We start from the raw sequence: 17318 nt of genomic DNA on the forward strand, positions 1-17318 counted from the left end.
AATGTCTACCACGTCGCAAATAAAATAATTTTTTAATTTAAAAAAAAAAAAACCAGAATCTTCTCAAAAAAAAAAATTGAAACCCATATCCCTCATCCCTTACCCACCCCCCAGTGAAGAAGAAGAAGGAAAAAAAAAAGGATACCCATATCTCTCACCCCCCCCAGCAACCTCCCCAGAAACCTGCAACAAGAAGAAGAAGAAGAGGGGAGAAAAAAAAGAAAAAAAAAAGCTGAAGAAGAAGAAGGGAAAAAAAAGGGGATACCCATATCCCTTACCCCCTAGCAACCTCCCCAGAAACCTGCAACAACAAGAAGAAGAAAATGGGAGAAAAAAAAGAAAAAAAAAGCCCCAGTCCGTCCCACCCGAGCCACCCTTTTCTCCCATTGCCCATCATTTTTCCCAAAAATCCCCCACCCCCAAAAATTGCACCCGAGATTAGGTGGATCTACTACAAAACCAGTCCAAAAATCATCTCAAACTCAAAGTATTTTCAAAACTCACCCACATTGAAAATCACGAGATCTTGGAGTCGGGGGGGGGGGGTGGTCGCCAGAAGGTAGCTGGGGGGAAGAAAGGATCTGGCGGCGCGGGGGGGGGGGGTTGTGGTCGCCGGAAGGTAGCTCGGGGGAGGAAGGGAGGTGGGTCGCAGGTCGTGGCGGGGCCGGGGGGAGGGAAAGGTTCTGGGCTTTTCTTATTCTTCTTCTAGGGATGAAGGGATCTGGCGGCGCGGGGGGGGGGGGGGTGTGGTTGCCGGAAGGTAGCCCGGATGAGGAATGGAGGTGGGTCGTGGGTCACGGCGGGGCGGGGGGGAGGGAAGGATTCTGGCCTTTTCTTTTTCTTCTTCTCTCTTCTCTTCTTCTTCTGTTTCAATTTTTGTTTTAGGTTTCTGAGGAGGTCGTTGGGGGGTGGGTGAGGGATGAGGGATATGGGTTTCTTTATTTTTTTTTTAGAGAATTCAGGTTTTTTTTTTAAATTAAAAAATTATTTTATTTGCCACATGGCAGGCATTTGGCAGTCAAGTGACATATATGTGGCAGCCACATCAACATTTAACGGATTAATGGATGGAAAATGTAACGGATGTACTATATTGAAATAAAATAGTAGTTGAGGTATGAAAGTGAAATGTTTTGAAGTTGTTGTATGCGATTGTAATAGACTTCAAACTTAAGGGGTTACTATGTAATTTACCCTTAATACTATTATTCTCATGAAAAGTGGGAAAGCCAAGGAAAGAGATCATCTCCACCCGGCTCCTTTTTATTTTCTGATTAGTTAGATCACAAGAAAGAGTCAATGGTCGTGGTACTTGGATTGGGTTCACCGGAAAAAATGGAGGTGCAGTGGCGATGTGAGTTTAGGGTTATTGGTGTAAAGTTTAGTGGAAAAAATTTGTTAGTTAGGCATGTTTGTACCATACTTGACCAATCCCGAATCTATTGAGCACCGGTCAACATTATACCGTCAAGGACCCAGAAGAGTTTCCCTCTAACTAGGAGGTCAATCACAGCGCAACACGTGTCGACATCAGAAGCCAATCATAGCGCGACACGTGTCAACATCAGAAGCCAATCACAACACGACACATGTCAATATCAAAACAAAGCTAGAAACTCTCTTCTATAAAAAGAGATCATTCTCCCACAATATTTCCAAATGTCATTTGTACTAAATCATTCACTAGTACTCACTAAAGGAGAGCTTGAACATATGTACTTGTGTAAACCCTTCACAATTAATGAGAACTCCTTTACTCCGTGGACGTAGCCAATCTAGGTGAACCACGTGCATCTTGTGTTTGCTTCCCTGTCTCTATCCATTTACATACTTATCCACATTAGTGACCAGAGCAATCTAGTGAAGGTCACAAACTTGACACTTTTTGTTGTACCAAAGTCCCCACTGATTTTGTGCTTCAACATTTGGCGCTGTCCGTGGAAAACGACACGAAACGCTATGTCGGTTCTCTCTCAATTTTTCATCTCACCACCGTTAAACCTTACCACTGTCCACCGTGGATCTGCAAAACCAAGAGATGCCCAACTCTCTCTCTAGAAATCCAGAAAACAACAAGCTTTGAATGCGAATGCACCTTGAACGAGTCAATGACCGAGTTAGGAAGACCCTGTCGTGTCAGAGACCAAGGGTGGCGGTAGGAAAGAAGTGGGTGGGCAGAGAAAATATCTCTCCCTGCGAGCTGGTAACCTCGACCTCACCCAGGCCTTTTTCAAGCCCAATTCCCAATTCCTGCATCCAAATAGGCCCAAATGTTTCCTCTTCCCAAACTGCCCTTGTTCCCCCTGTTTCTCCAGTAAAGTCCAAGTTCTGCAGTATGTCTGTCTGCCTCCTGCCGGCGCAATTACAACACCATCACTTCTCTTCTCTCTCTCTCTCATAAAATTTGGTCTCAGCCTTCACGTCCATCCACGGTCGTCGTTCCCGAGCAGCTTACGCCATGGCAGAGTCAATCCTCGAGCAGCTAAGGAACGGAACTGCTTGATTCGAGCTCACCGCCTCCCCCGTCTTTTCAATTTCAGCTTCCAATTCTCCGGTGAACCCAACAACGTTGTTCGGGGACCACGGCCACCGGTTCTTCGCTAGAATTAAACCGCCACTAGGCAGAATATCGTCGACGATGAAGAAAGTTGAACGTTTTTCGGTTCAGAAAGTTACTAACGACGGATGTTGTTTATTTCGTGCTCTGGTGAAAGGAATGGTTTTGAATAAAGAGGTTCCTCTTAGCCCAAGGTAAGAGAAGGATGATGCAGACGAACTACGGATGACCGTGAAAGAGGTTATATGCGAAGATGAGGAAGAGCGCCTTAAGTATGAACCTGCTTTGGTTGCAATCACCATCGATGAGTCCTTAAAACGTTACTGCTAGTGCATCAATATACCAAATTTTTTGGGAGGAGAGTCCGAGCTGCTGGTGCTGTCAAAGTTATGTGGGTAGCCAATCACTATTTACATACCGAAGCATGAGCGGAGCTACAACGATTCCCGCACGCAGCGAAAGCCGATGGGTCTATCAGCTTTTTGGTTCTGGGGGATTGGAGAAGAAGAGGAAGACGATGATGTCGTCATGACCAAGGGACTGTTTCTGATCACTGGAGGCTAGCCCTAGAATGAGGGTGTCGACCACTGGAAGAAGATAAAGAACTTTATTATCTTTATTATCAGGACCGATGGCTTTTGTCGACCACCAAAGAAGATGCCCACCAATAATGAAACTTTCATCATGAAAGGGAGTGCATGTTCCTTGCCCATTTTCTGAAAAAGTCACGGGAAAAGCAATGAAGGAGATAAGTGTTCTCCAAATTCATTAATTATTTTACTATTTAACATTTCATTATTATTTTGTGGTGGTCCTATTACTGGAAACCACATCATCACATCATTATTGGAAAGTGACAGCAGTTACTTTACAGTATGCATAATGAGGCCACGTCATTTCTATCACACCTATATAGTGTGTTCCCGGTTTGATTTGCTTTACAATGTGCATATGCTTTACAAACGCTTGTCTGCAATCTTCCTTACAATTATTTTATTAATTAATATTTTATTATTGCATCTTTAATCATCCCTGACTTCATTATTTAAAGTGGTAGGGTAAAAACTTTATTATACAATATTTATTGGCCTAGAGTATTGTGACTGCCATTAAACTATGTCACTTATACAACATGTGATTTACCACACGACTAAATAAATTATTTATTTATAGGAGGCACATGGTACAGTATTTTGCCTTGACAAACTTTGTCAATTTGATTTATTCATTATACGGTCATACTTATACTGTCGTTTATTGTCAGGAATTATTAAGCAATTAGATCCACTGATCGACATTGTTGCTGATTAAAGAAGCCTACCGACACTATTGATCAGCCTATGGATCACTGAGCCACATGCTTATGGTGACAAATATTTAGTCCGAACAATGATCTCTTGTTTAACCCGACAAGCGGACTCGAGTCATGTCGAGAATCAACTCATATTGAGTGCATGTCGACATAAAGTAGATACTTGCAATGAGGAATACCACAAGCCGAGCCACCTCGTAGCGAGCATAGCCTCTAGCCGAGCAGCCTCGCAACGAGTATCGCCTCCAGCCGAGCAATCGCTTCGCTGCGAGCATAGCCTCTAGCCGAGCAACCTCGCAACGAGCAGTCTCGTAACGTGTGATACCTCTAGCTTAGTATTGCTTTATGTTGAGCATTGCCTTGTGTTGAGTATTGGTTCAAGATATCTAGCCATTCCGCCCGTACATGGATTGGATTTGAAAACCCCAGCAAAAAAACTCTCTTGACTGATGACTTGAGGGACTCCTGTTGGTACCATATATATAAGGCCTCGTCTTTGGGCCTCATCCCTAAACCCATGATTTATGTAAAAGGGGAGGGAGCCCTTATTCTATAAAAGGGACTCTCCCTCACCCTCATTAGGGGGAGCCTCACATCCAGAGGAAAACAAAGGGTCTCAGATCCTCACACATCCAGACAGAGGGCAATACCCTCTCAGCCAAATAGAGAGCAAAATGTTAAGGGCTGCATCCACATAGAGCTCCCTTGCCGATCTATTGTAATCCATACATTCATACAGTAAATGGAATCAACATCAGTGTGGACGTAGCCCAAATATTGGGGTGAACCACGATACATCTTTGTGTTTTTGTGCGTTTGTGTGATTCGCGGCCGGATTTACGTTGGTTCAAGATCCTCCGGATTTTGTGCATCAACAAGGCGTAAATATAAAAAAGTTGGGTTCAAATAAAATTTTCCCGACTCATTACAAACAAACAAATAAACCCTACACCAGGGTTTGTCAGTTGCCACCGCCGCGGCTGCAGAGACTCATCGCCTCCAGAGCATCTCTGCGGTGCCTTAAACCCTGAATTTTCCTGTACACTTTCTCGTAGTTTCTTACATTCCAAACACATTTTTTCCTCCCTGTTGTTGGACTCCGAACCTCCCAAGCCCCTCCACTTCCTCACCGATCAACACATTTTTCATCATGACTGACTCTATCACTGCCGCGACTCCGCAGTCCTCCCCTCCCGCAGCTTCGATAGGAATCGAAATCTCTCCGAACCCTGTTCCGATTGCTTCTGTTACAATTCAAGAACGGAACAAAGGAGGGTGGTGGAATGAATTGCTGGACAGGGAGGAGGCCAAGAAGCAGGTCGTGCTTTCGCTGCCATTGATTCTTACTAACGTTTGCTATTACCTGATCCCGGTGGTGTCCGTCATGTTTGCCGGTCACCTTGGGGAGCTGGAGCTTGCTGCTGCAAATCTTGCCAATTCATGGGCCACCGTTACTGGCTTCGCTTTCATGGTATGGCAAAACCCTCACAATCACTATACGTACCCTTATATCATGCACTGTCTATTATAATATTATTATTAAGCAATGCAAGTATACACGAGCCAACAATCCCAATATGTCTATTTTGTCGATTTCCCTAGTGATAAGTCGAGTTGTCATCGAACCGTCCGAACCGCCTAACCTGGCAGTTCCGAACCGTTGTGGGCGTTTCGGTTTGATTTTGGTGCTCAAAAACTCGAACGGTCTCAGAACAGAGTCAATAGTTTGTGGTTCTCGCTTTTATTTTTGTTGGTACAATGAAATTTTTTTTTTCTGTGTGCACTAATTATATTATTATGTTTGGTATACCTAGTTGTATGCACGACACCATAAAAAATCTCTTGATACAATGAATAGTAAGAACGAAGGTTATGCAAAACTCAACGGAACAAAAGATGCATCTAAAACACATAAAAATGGACCACAGTTTTCGTATCTTATAAATTGCTTCAAATTGGATTGCCCCGTAACTTTCTTATTTATTCTTTTTCTACACATTTCATCTTTTATTTGTATTTCTTTACGATTTTTTTTATGTGTTGCAAACTTTGGATTTTAATAACTAAACTTAGATGGTTTTGTAGTTTATTTGTATTTACATGCATACGTATGGTTGTATGTGAGAAGTGATAACATTGAAGTCTTAATTACTTTGTTATTTGATGACATGATTATTTCATAATAACTCCAAAAATCTCATACTACACTCCTCACAAGTATAATTTTCTTTCTAATTATAGATAGTTTGGAATGCAAAATGAGATTTTTGGAGTGTCAATAACAATTTCTAATATTAAAACCTATTTAGTTTTCATTTTTGTTTCAAAATGGCATCTGAACTGTATGCCTTGTTACAAATGCTACCTGAAAAACAATTGGAAGAAATGTGCCCTCTCAAATCTCAATTTAAAAGTTGTCGCAATGTTCCTTCGGCCCAAAAAGTTGGATTTCTTTCGCACTTGATCCTCAAAAAAAAAAAAAGTTCTATTGATATTCAAACATCATAACACCCTTCGAACGGTCACCTTCTTGACAAATTTTTGGATCTAAAAAAATAGATCGAGTTGGATTAAAAGTGACAGGACATTGCAAACAATTTTGAATTGATGTTACGTATTGCTTGAATTTCTTTTTAGATGGCATTGGTACAATGAAAGGGAATCAAATCCTTGACCTCACCACTTAGGCGAACCCGAGGGGCTTAGGAACTTCTATTATTTATTTATACATGCTTACAACAACAAAAACCAAACCTTATTTCACTAAACGGAGTTGATTGTATAAATCATAAAACGTCACAGCGCTCCGTTTTGCGTCAAGTCTTCCGTTAGATCTAAATACTTAATGTATTTTCTTAAAGTTTCTTTCAAAGTCTTCCTAGGTCTTCCTCTACTCTTTTTGCCTTGACCGTACGTCTCATAGGCCTTCGGCTCACATGTATAAACCACCTTAACCGATTTTCTTTCATCTTATCTTCAATTGTGGTCACTCCTACTTTACTTCGGATATCATCGTTCTTAATCTTGTTTTTTCTCGTGTGCCCACACATCAAACGAAGCATTCTCATCTCCGTTACACTCATTTTTTGCATGTGTTGCTTTTTGACCACCCAACACTCTATGTCATAAAGCATTGTTGACCTTATTGCCGTCCTTTAAAATTTTTCCTTGAGCTTTAGTTGCATACGATAGTCGCACAACACCCGATGCACTTTTCCACTTCATCCACCCAGTTTGTATTTTATGGTTGAGACCTCCATCTAATTTTTCATTCTTTTGCAAGATAGATTCAAGATACCGAAAGTGTTCACTCTTTGTATTTCCTAATCTCCAATCCTCACCCATATCTCATTTTGATCCCATTCTCACTGAACTTGCACACTATATAATATGTCTTTGTCTACTTAGGCGAAGACCTTTATATTCCAATACTTCCTGCCAAAGGTTAAGCTTCAGATTTACTCCCTCCTGTGTCTCATCTATCAGCACTATATCATTTGCAAAGAGCATACACTAAGGGATATCATCTTAAGTATGTCTCATTAACTTGTCCATTACTAATGCGAAATGGTAAGGACTTGAAGCTGAGCCTTAGTATACCCTTATAGTTATGAGAAAGCTTTCAGTTTGTCTTTCATAAGTTACTGTAGCCTTGCTTTATCATACATATTCTTTATTGCTTGGATATACACTACTTGTACTTCTTTTTTCTCTAGAATCCTACAAAGAATTTCTCTTGGGACCCTATCATACACTTTTTCCAAATCTATAAAAATTATGTGCAAATCCTTTTGTATATCTCTATATCGTTTAATTGATCTTTGTTAGAGATAGATTGCCTCTGTTGATGCACAAAACCGGAAGTCTTGGAACAACGTAAATCTGATCGTGAATCTACAAGAAAGTAAATAATACAAGATGTATCGTGGTTCATCCCAATGTTTAGGCTACGTCCACACTGATTATTGTATTTCTCTGACATGTTGAAGAGGGAGAGAGAAAGCTTCTCTATGAGGATGAAAGCTCCGAGAGGGTGAGGGTATGGCCTAAGAATTGGCCTCCCCTAATGAGAAGAGTGAGGGGTCCTTTTATAGAATAAGGGCTTATCACTTATTACATATTTGCCCCTACCTTTATTACATAATTACATTTGAGTCATCCGAGTATTTATACGAGATCTAAATACAGAGGCCCTAAGTATGGTACAAACAGTAGTCCCCCAAGTCTTCAGTCAAGAGAGTCTTTTGGTTGAAGACTTGAAATTCAGTCCATGTGTTGGCCGAAGTAACTAGATGTCGTCTTGAACTGATACTCGATATGAGGCGGTGCCCAATTTGAAATGATGCTCAACCAGAAGTAGCACATGTTGCGAGGCTGCTCTGCTTATGGCTTATGTTGCCTTGGTTGGCTCGGCTTGTGGCGTTTGAAGGTGAGGGGGTCCTTTTTATAGAATAAGGGTTCGCTCCTCAATACATAAATGATAGGCTAGAGTTGATGCTCGCAGTGAGGCAGTTGCTCAGTAGGCGGCGATGTTCTCTAATGATGGTGAGGGAGTCATTTTTATAGAATAAGGGTTTGCTCTTCAATACATAAATGATGGGTTAGGAGTGATGTTTGCGGCGAGGCGGTTGCTCAGCTGGCGGCGATGTTCTCTAATGAAGGTGAGGGAGTTCCTTTTATAAAATAAGGACTCGCTCCTCAGTACATGAATAATGGGTGTTCTCTAATGAAAGTGAGGGAGTCCCTTTTATAAAATAAGGGATCGCTCCTCAATACATAAATAATGGGCTGAGTCCCCCAAGTAATTTTCATGAGGCCCAGTTGAGGCCCAATATATGGTACATAATGTAGTCCCCTAAGTCTTCGGTCAATAAAGTATGTTGGCTGGAGACTTCAAATCGAATCCATGTATGGGCCGAAGTGGCGGTTGTTCGGAGGCGGTATTTGTATATCTTGCACTGAAGCTTTGTAGGTGAAGCTTAGCAAGTGAAGCTTTTGAATCTAGAGTGACATGAGTGATGCTCATGAATGTTTATGTTGATTGACATGAGTGATGCTCATGGATGTTGACATGAGTGATGCTCATGAATGTTGACATGAGTGATGCTCATGAATGTTGACATGAATGATGGTCATGAATGTTTATGTATGATTGTCATGAGTGATGCTCATGAATGTTTATGTATGAATGACATGAGTGATGCTCATGTATAATTTTAGAGTACTGGGCGTACTTTTGATCACCTAGTAGGTGATAATAGTGGCAGGTTGCCAAATAATTTTGGAGTATTGGGCATACTTTTGATCACCGGTTGGTGATAATAGCGGCAGGTTGCCAAATAATTTGGAGTACTGGGTGTACTTTTGATCACCTGGTTGGTGATAATAGCGACAAGCTGCCGAATAATTTTTTGTAGTACTGGACGTACTTTTGATTACCTGGTTGGTGATAATAGAGGGCCTGGCTCTTTTGGGCATATAGGCATTCGCCTTCCACATAACACTCCAGCCCATTATTTTGGGCTTGCCATTTTTTTTAGTTACCCTCTAATGGGGTTTATACAGATGTCTCCGAAAGATAAGAAAAATAAATCACATCATTCAAAAACAAGAAAAGTAAATCACATCATTCTGGTAGGGTGTTTATTCCTTGCTTTTGCAGTGTGGGTGTTTATTCCTTGCTTTTGCTTTTCTCTTTTCCACCGCACCTTTCTTTTGCTTTTGTGTTTTTTCTACAACTTTGAAACTTGCCTTGCTTGAAACGATGAATAGGGATGACAGCTTGCACCTCATTCTTTTTCTTTTGTCGTTCTCTTTTCACTTTCTCAGAAAATAATTTCACATGGCATTATCCTTTTGCTTTCTCACGTCCATGAAACCGCAAGCACAACTTTCTCCTTCTGCTTTCTTTAATTTTTCAGTTAACCACTTTCCCCTCACACAGTCCATTTCCAGATCTCTACTTTCATAATTGGTTTTTCTTGATTGATGTTCCTCTGCATATTTTGAGCTTGAGATCCACTGAGCACATAAAGGGCAACCACACAGTCACCAGGCTGACCCATCTGGACCAGAGCCCACGTCAGCAGCTCTCTGCTGTTCGAGTCTAGCTTCTGCTCCTTATGAGGAGGTAGGCGAGGAAGGAACGGAGACCCTCATAAACTTGACAAATCTGGCAATGACTGAACTCATTTTCTCTGCTGAAAAACTCAGTTAGTGCAGGGAAATCGAATTGGGAAGGAGTGTGGATGGTTCAAGGAAGGTTTAGGTGTCAGGAGGCGAGACCGAACTACTTGCGAAAGAGAATGGCGAACGTTGCTCAGGCCTCGGCGGCTGGAGAGAACTGGAGAAGGTGAGCGAGTTTGAGGCAGAGCGCGGCGAGTCGGACGGCGACGACATCTCCCTCTTTAGCGCTCACAAAATCTGGATCGACCACTACCCCTTCTCGTTCTGCGCTTGACGAATTTCATAACTCGATTCCGAACGCCAGTCATCTATCAATAACCTCTCCTCGATATGATGAATATAGAACTAATGATCGGCAAAACTTGTGAAAATTTATGCTTCGCCCACCGGAGGCACCACTTCTGAGCAAGACAAGTCACAGTGTCGATCTCAGGGCTTCGATGGAGTTGGGGAAGATGGCGGTTTCAAATATAGATACAACATTGGTCAATGAAAGCCATAACTCTAGAACGAATGAGCCAAGATGCTGGTGACGATAGCGTTTAACTTTGGTGTGGCGCTGGTGCAACGTATGCCGCGGTGCAGACGCGGTACATCCACATGGTGAATAACGACTTCACGTCTGATCTCCGTTAAGTGGTAGGAGATGCGGTTCGGTGTCTGCAACTGCACCACACTTGATGCTGCTCAAGCTAATCTTTCTGGAAGGACCGAAGGATCTGAGATGGGTTGGTGAGGAGAGAGAAGAAACTGTGGTTGAGTTTAGGTGTTTTTGCAGATTCAAGGTGGAGTGTGGTGAGGTCTCACGGTGGTGAGATGAAAAAAATGAAAGAGAACCGACATAGTTTTTTGTGTCGATTCCCACAGACGGCGCCAAATGTTGATGCACAAAACCGGAGGTCTTGGAACAACGTAAATCCGACCGTGAATCTGCAAGAAAGTAAATAACACAAGATGTATCGTGGTTTACCCCAATGTTTGGGCTACGTCCACATTGATTATTATATTTCTCTGAGATGTTGAAGAGGGAGAGAAAGAGCTTCTCTATGAGAATGAAAGCTCCGAGAAGGTGAGGGTATGGCCTAAGAATTGGCCTCCCCTAATGAGGAGAGTGAGGGGTCCTTTTATAGAATAAGGGTTCCTCACTTATTACATATTTGCCCCTACCTTTATTACATAATTACATTTGAGTCCTCCGAGTATTTATACAAGATCTAAATACGGAGGCCCTAAGTATGGTACAAACAGCCTCTATAGTCAAGTGCCTTGGCATGATCCCAAATTGATTCTCTGTGTCATGTGTCTCTTGTCTTAGTCTATGCTCAATTACTCTCTCCTAAAGCTTCATGGTATAACTCATTAACTTAATACCCTTATAGCTCATGCAATTTTGTACGTCGCCCTTATTCCTCTAGATAGGCACCAAAATACGTTTTTGTTGACATCTTCTTTGTTGTCAAAATCTTATTGAAAAGGTTTGTGATTCATGCTATACCCATCTCTCCCAAGACCTTCAACACATAGACAGTATATTTTCGGGACCCATTGCTTTTCTATGCTTTATGCTTCATCTTTTTCAATGCTACATCCACTTCCTCTTTCTTGATTTGATGGCAGAAATAATAATTTCTACAATCTTCCAAGTTATTCAACGCACTCCTTTCGTGCTTTTCATTGAAGAGATTATAAACATAAACTCTCCATTTGTCTTTAACCGTGTTCTCATAGCTAGAACATTTTCATTCTCATCCTTGATACACCTTACTTGGTTCAAATCTCTTGTCTTCCTTTTCCTTGCTCTAGCCAGTTTATAGATATCCAACTCTCCTTCTTTGGTATATAATCGCTTATACATGTCGTCAAAAGCCACTAGCTTAGCTTTTCTCTCAAATTTCCTTGCCTTCTTCTTTGTTATCTTACCTCTCACAATTTTCATTAGTTTTGTTCTTGTGTAAGGCTTTACAACATTCCTTCTCAGCCTTAACCTTTTTTTGTACCTCCTCCTTCCACCACCAAGATTCCTTTCTATGTGGAGCAAAACCCTTAGGCTCTTGTAATACCCCTTTTACAACTATTCGAATACAACTAGTCATGGAATCTCACATTTGGCTAGCATTCCCCTCTATTTCCCAAACGGATTGGGTGAGTACTTTCTCTATGAAAGTGACTTGTTTTTCCTTTTAGATTTCACCATCTAGTTCTTGGACACTTCAAGTTCTTGTTCTTCCTTTTATCTTTTTTTATTGTACATCCATTACCAACAGTCAGCGTTGGTTAGCAAGCTCTCCCACGGTATAAATTTGCAATTCTTGCAAGTTATACAATTCCCCTTCCTTAGTAAAAAGAATCCATTTTTGTCTTTGATGACCCATTCTTGTAAGTGATCACATGCTTCTCTTTTCTTGAAGAAAGTAATGGCTAGATAGAGATCGTATGTGTAGCAAAATCCAAAATGGCTTCCCCCTCCTTGATTCTCTCCCCAAAACCTTAGCCACCATGAAAACTTTTATAGTTGCTGAACTAAAAATATTTACACCATACATATATTTGCGTCTGTATAGTTGCCTGTCTAGTATGTATGCTTCAAAAAGACAAATGAATAGTACTCCTTGTTCGCGTCAGGAATTTCCGTCGGGAATGTTTCCTGGCCGACGAGCACACAGCTCCCCTGGAGGTTGGCGCCGATTGAGGGCTGCTGTCGGGCTTCTGCTTCGCTGTCGGGCGTTGTCGGGCAAGTCTTGTCGGGCAAGACTCTTTGGGCAAGACTCTTCGGGTAAGGCTGAAAGAGAAGGACATCGTTAACTTTGAGAGGTGCCTTTGTGGGGCCTTAGGTGTAGGCCTTGAGGCTCACAATCAAGGTTAACATTTAAGTGCTCAGGCGTGCCACTGCCATCTTTAGCATGGCAAATGTAAAATGGTTGTCGTGCTTTAGTTGTATATATGTATGTATCCAAGAAACCGTGTTAGTTATAACAGGTGCATTTGTGGGGCCTTAGGTGTAGGCCTTGAGGCTTACCATAAATAACTAAACCAGTGCTCGAACACATCATATTTGTTCTCGTGATTGTAGGAGTTTTCTAACTATTATACTTCTGATTACCCGAATCCAAGAAGTAGAATGAACCCAAATAGGTTCCTTTGTGGGGCCTTAGGTGTAGGCCTTGAGGCTTCCCATCAAAGTTCATTCTTATACTTAGACTCTTTAGATCGCTGAACGGAATGAATCTAAATGGATGCCTTTGTGGGGCCTTAGGTGTAGGCCTTGAGGCTTTCCATTAGAATCCATTCCATGCTCAAGCGTTCTATGGTAATCATGATATAATAGAAAGAAAACTAGAAGGTAGGTTGATTACTTGCGCCCCAAGTAACTTCGGACTTCTCGTTTATCAAGGACTGTCGTGGATGGGTTAAGTCCACATAAGGTTCTTTTTTATGCCTTGAGGCCAAGGACTTTTAACTGATCAGATTTACATGCCCGAGGGCTTAGGACTTGGATCTGGTTTGAACACTGACGATATATTCAAATCGGATTCAAGTACTGAGAAAGCCTTTTAATAGTCATGTTGATAGAAATAACTTGCATATAACTGGAAGTATACAACATATTGAAAAGACAAAACCAAAGCAAAGAAGGTCGGGCAAGGTTAAACCTTATCGGGTAAGGTTGCTCGTCTTGCAGGTTCCTATCTTTGTAGTTTTGTCAAAGGTCTGAAAGCTTAGAGGGGTAGAGAGAGAGAGATTACAAAAAATGAATCGATACTACAGCAAGGTTGAACAAGGTAGCAGAGCTATTACAAAGGGTTGAAGAGAGGGTTATCCCGAGAGGGATGAAGGTTTGTCCCGAAAGGGATGAAGGCTGACTACAGCTTTGTTTTGAAGGCAAATCTGGTTTGAGCAGAGTTTGTGCTTGCATTTGTTTGTTTGATTGAGTGTCCTTAATCCTGGATTTTCTTTCTTCTTATATAGACAACTCGGCTTGGCCTTTGGTAGCAGCAGCTTTGCCCGAATGCGGTTTGAGGGTGATGACTCATCAGCTATTTTACATGTAATGCCACCATAAAGTGCTTTATGGGCTGTGTAGCTGATCAGTCTACACCACTTGGCCTTTGGGTAGGTAAGCAAGTGGTCTTCATGAGCTGCACCAGGTCAGAAAAGGCCTTTCCCTGCCTTCTGGGCTTCGACTGGGCTTCGGCTATCTTCCCTTTCGGGCCTCCTTTTGGGCCAACTCCTTTCTTGAGCCCAAAGTCAACTTTTAATCCAAACACTCCTACAAGACTTAGATCTGCTCTTGGTATTAGTTGGTAAGAGCTTTGGCAACCTAATCGAAAACCCAAGTAGTAGCTCAATTTGGTTGTAATGAAAGTGCATGAACTTCATATCTACTCCCTTTATCAATTTGTTGTCACATGTTTTCGTATTGAGATTCAGTTCCGCCAAGAAATATATTTCATTACTGTTCTCAGGACTTTGTATTACTTAATTTTGATTCCCCGAATTGCTTCTCTTGCTTTTAAAACGATGTTGATTCAAGTTGCATATTGTGAAGCCATGTACAAGAATTGTGTCTCTAGCAAGCAGTCTGTCCTCAGGAGGAGATGATAATCTGCATTTGGACGTACATTTACCTTGTCCTTATGTTTTAACATTATAGTAGCTGGGAAATTTGAAACTATATGTTCAGAATTGTAATCGAGATGACATGAAATTTAATAAGAATACATGCCTTTTCTTTGAGTTGTTCTTTTGTCTAATTATTTCTTGGTTTAGGTTGGTTTAATTGGAGCTCTTGAGACGCTGTGTGGCCAGGGGTTTGGTGCAAAGTTATACAGAATGTTAGGGATTTATCTACAAGCGTCTTCCATCATTTCTTTCGCGGTCCCTATCATCATATCTATAATCTGGTGGTTTACGGAGCTCATATTCATCTTACTTCATCAAGATCCTCAAATTTCCAAATATGCTGCTCTCTATATCAAATTTCTGATTCCAGGACTATTTGCCTATGACTTCCTTCATAATATTTTGAGATTTCTTCAAACACAATCGGTTGTCATGCCGTTGGTCTTTTTCTCAGTGATTCCTTTGGCTCTTCATGTTCTTGTTGCATATGGTTTGGTACACTGGACAACTCTTGGTTTCAGGGGAGCTCCGCTAGCAGCTTCAATTTCGATATGGATATCAATGCTTATGTTGGCCACGTATGTTAAGCGTGCGAAAAAGTTTGAGCGTACGTGGGAAGGATTTTCATTTGAATCATTTCATTATGTCCTCATGGACTTGAAGCTTGCCCTCCCATTCGCAGCAATGGTATGGTAAGTGTTCTTCAATTTTGGTTTTACTTGTTTTTGTATGTTTAACTACAGGAAAGACTGATTTCCGGCTTAGATCAGTAAGCAAAATTTATTGAAGCTCATAAAGCCTGAGCCTTTGAAATTTCAGTACTAAAGTATTCACCTTTTTATCTTTCAGTTTGGAGTACTGGGCTTTTGAGATTCTAGTGTTCTTGGCGGGAGTGATGCCAAATGCGAAACAAATCACTTCCCTGATTGCAATGTGGTAAGCTTTCGGTTTTAAACACTTGATTTTGAACTAACTCAAGTAGCCTTTTTCTTAATAATCGCTCCAGTGTGAATACAGAGGCAATTGCATACATGATTACATATGGCCTGAGCGCTGCTGCAAGGCTGGTAGAACAATAAATCCCGGGTTATTCTTATCCCTCCAAGTTTTTCAGCACCTGCATTCTGTTTCACCATCTGAAACAAGTATTACTGTTCTGGTTAGCACAAGGGTGTCTAATGAACTGGGAGCAGGCAATCCGGAGAAAGCGAAGAAAGCAATGGTGGTGACTCTTAAGCTCTCCGTGCTTCTTGCTTTCCTCGTTGATCTGGCTCTAGCAGTTGGTCACAATTTATGGGCTGGCCTTTTCAGCGACAGCCGTGCAATAATCAAGCTATTTGCTTATATGACACCGTTTCTTGCCATATCAGTACTTGCAGATTCCGTCCAAGGTGTCTTATCAAGTTGGGATCATCTAGTTTTTCCATGGGGGCTATTTAATCTACTATTCTGCAGAGCATCTTTGAAATGACTTTTGGTATTTTAGGTGTGGCCAGAGGATGTGGGGTGGCTGCACTTGGATGTGTACGTAAACTTGAGCACGTTCTATTTGATCAGGATGACAATTGCAGGTGTTTTTGCACACCCAAATACTTGTACACACTCATATCAGTTGAGATTACCCAATTCCTATGCTGAATACAGAAAGTGGAACAGCAGGGGGCTAATAGTCGATTGGCTTTGTTTATATAATCTAATTCATTTCACATTTTGTGCTTGATTCGGCACAGGGCTTGTGGCTCGGTTTAATCTGTGGCGTTTGCTGTCAAGCCGGCCTACTTTTGTTGGTTACGCTGCGCAGAAAGTGGATTTCTATTGGATTTAGCCCATACTGCATAGGCAGTTTTTGGTCTGAACAAAGTCATCAAGCAAAAGTTTTAAGCAACACCATTTGGCCAAATTATTCGACTAGTTTTGTTGGTTAGGCTGCGCAGAATGTGCATGTGCTATATATTTTTTAGGCAAAGCTTGTATTAGTTGGACTGGGGTTACGATATTTAAACTCTTCATTTCTCAGAGATAAGACCAATGTGGAATTTCAACAACTTGCGCTCTGTCAACCGAACTTGCAAGCTACTTTGAGTTTGAGCAAGTTTTGCACATTGTATCCTAATAACACAACACATAAACATATGAACTAATACGATTATTTTCCATTTCATGTTTTTTTTCAGTGTAATGTAATTTGAATGGTAATTATTCATTGTGAATCTAAAATTAGCACTGCATTTAGGTATTTTCAATTCCATGTGTTTTTTTTTCTTTCGATGTAATGTAATTTGAATGGTAATTATTTGTTGTGAACCTAAAATTGGCATTGCAATTTAGGTATTTTCGATTTCATGTGTTTTTTTTTCTCCCAATGTAATGTAATTTTAATGGTTTAAAATTGGCAATGCATTTTAGGTATTTTTAATTTCATGTGTTCTCTTTCAATGCAATGTATTTTGAAAGGTAATTATTCATTGTGAACCTAAAATTTGCACTGCATTTGAATTTTGGGTGTAGTGTCCTATATTTTTGGGCAACACAATGGAGTGCTTTGGGACTTTGGTTGAGATTTTTGGGTACCTTATGGTTGACAGCCTTGTAGTGTGTAATGGATAATTACCTGTGACTCAAGTTATAAGTTTGCATGAGAGT

The 17318-nt window shown here is 41.2% G+C and overlaps 1 protein-coding gene and 1 pseudogene across 1 annotated transcript; both read left to right on the forward strand.

The window, feature by feature from the left end:
• Positions 1-2458: 2458 nt before the first annotated feature.
• LOC126584238 (OVARIAN TUMOR DOMAIN-containing deubiquitinating enzyme 3-like) lies at positions 2459-3121 on the forward strand (annotated as a pseudogene).
• Positions 3122-5019: 1898 nt separating this feature from the next.
• On the forward strand, positions 5020-16550 carry LOC126584242 (protein DETOXIFICATION 19-like). The gene is made up of 5 exons (XM_050248687.1): positions 5020-5340; positions 14587-14670; positions 14823-15367; positions 15525-15611; positions 15693-16550. Coding segments are annotated over exons 1-5 (1038 nt in total). The 3' UTR covers positions 15694-16550.
• The last annotated feature ends 768 nt before the right edge of the window (positions 16551-17318 follow it).

This window comes from Malus sylvestris, chromosome 10 (assembly GCF_916048215.2).
Source record: "Malus sylvestris chromosome 10, drMalSylv7.2, whole genome shotgun sequence".
In the NCBI taxonomy this organism is placed as follows: Eukaryota; Viridiplantae; Streptophyta; class Magnoliopsida; order Rosales; family Rosaceae; genus Malus; species Malus sylvestris.

Bases quoted from the DNA above. Each gene is read 5' to 3' on its own strand.
- LOC126584242 (XM_050248687.1), top strand. From the start codon at position 5,020: ATGACTGACTCTATCACTGCCGCGACTCCGCAGTCCTCCCCTCCCGCA. The intron at 5,341-14,586 runs GTATGGCAAAAC...TGTTGATTCAAG, and splicing joins TTACTGGCTTCGCTTTCATG to TTGCATATTGTGAAGCCATG. The intron at 14,671-14,822 runs GTACATTTACCT...TTCTTGGTTTAG, and splicing joins ATGATAATCTGCATTTGGAC to GTTGGTTTAATTGGAGCTCT.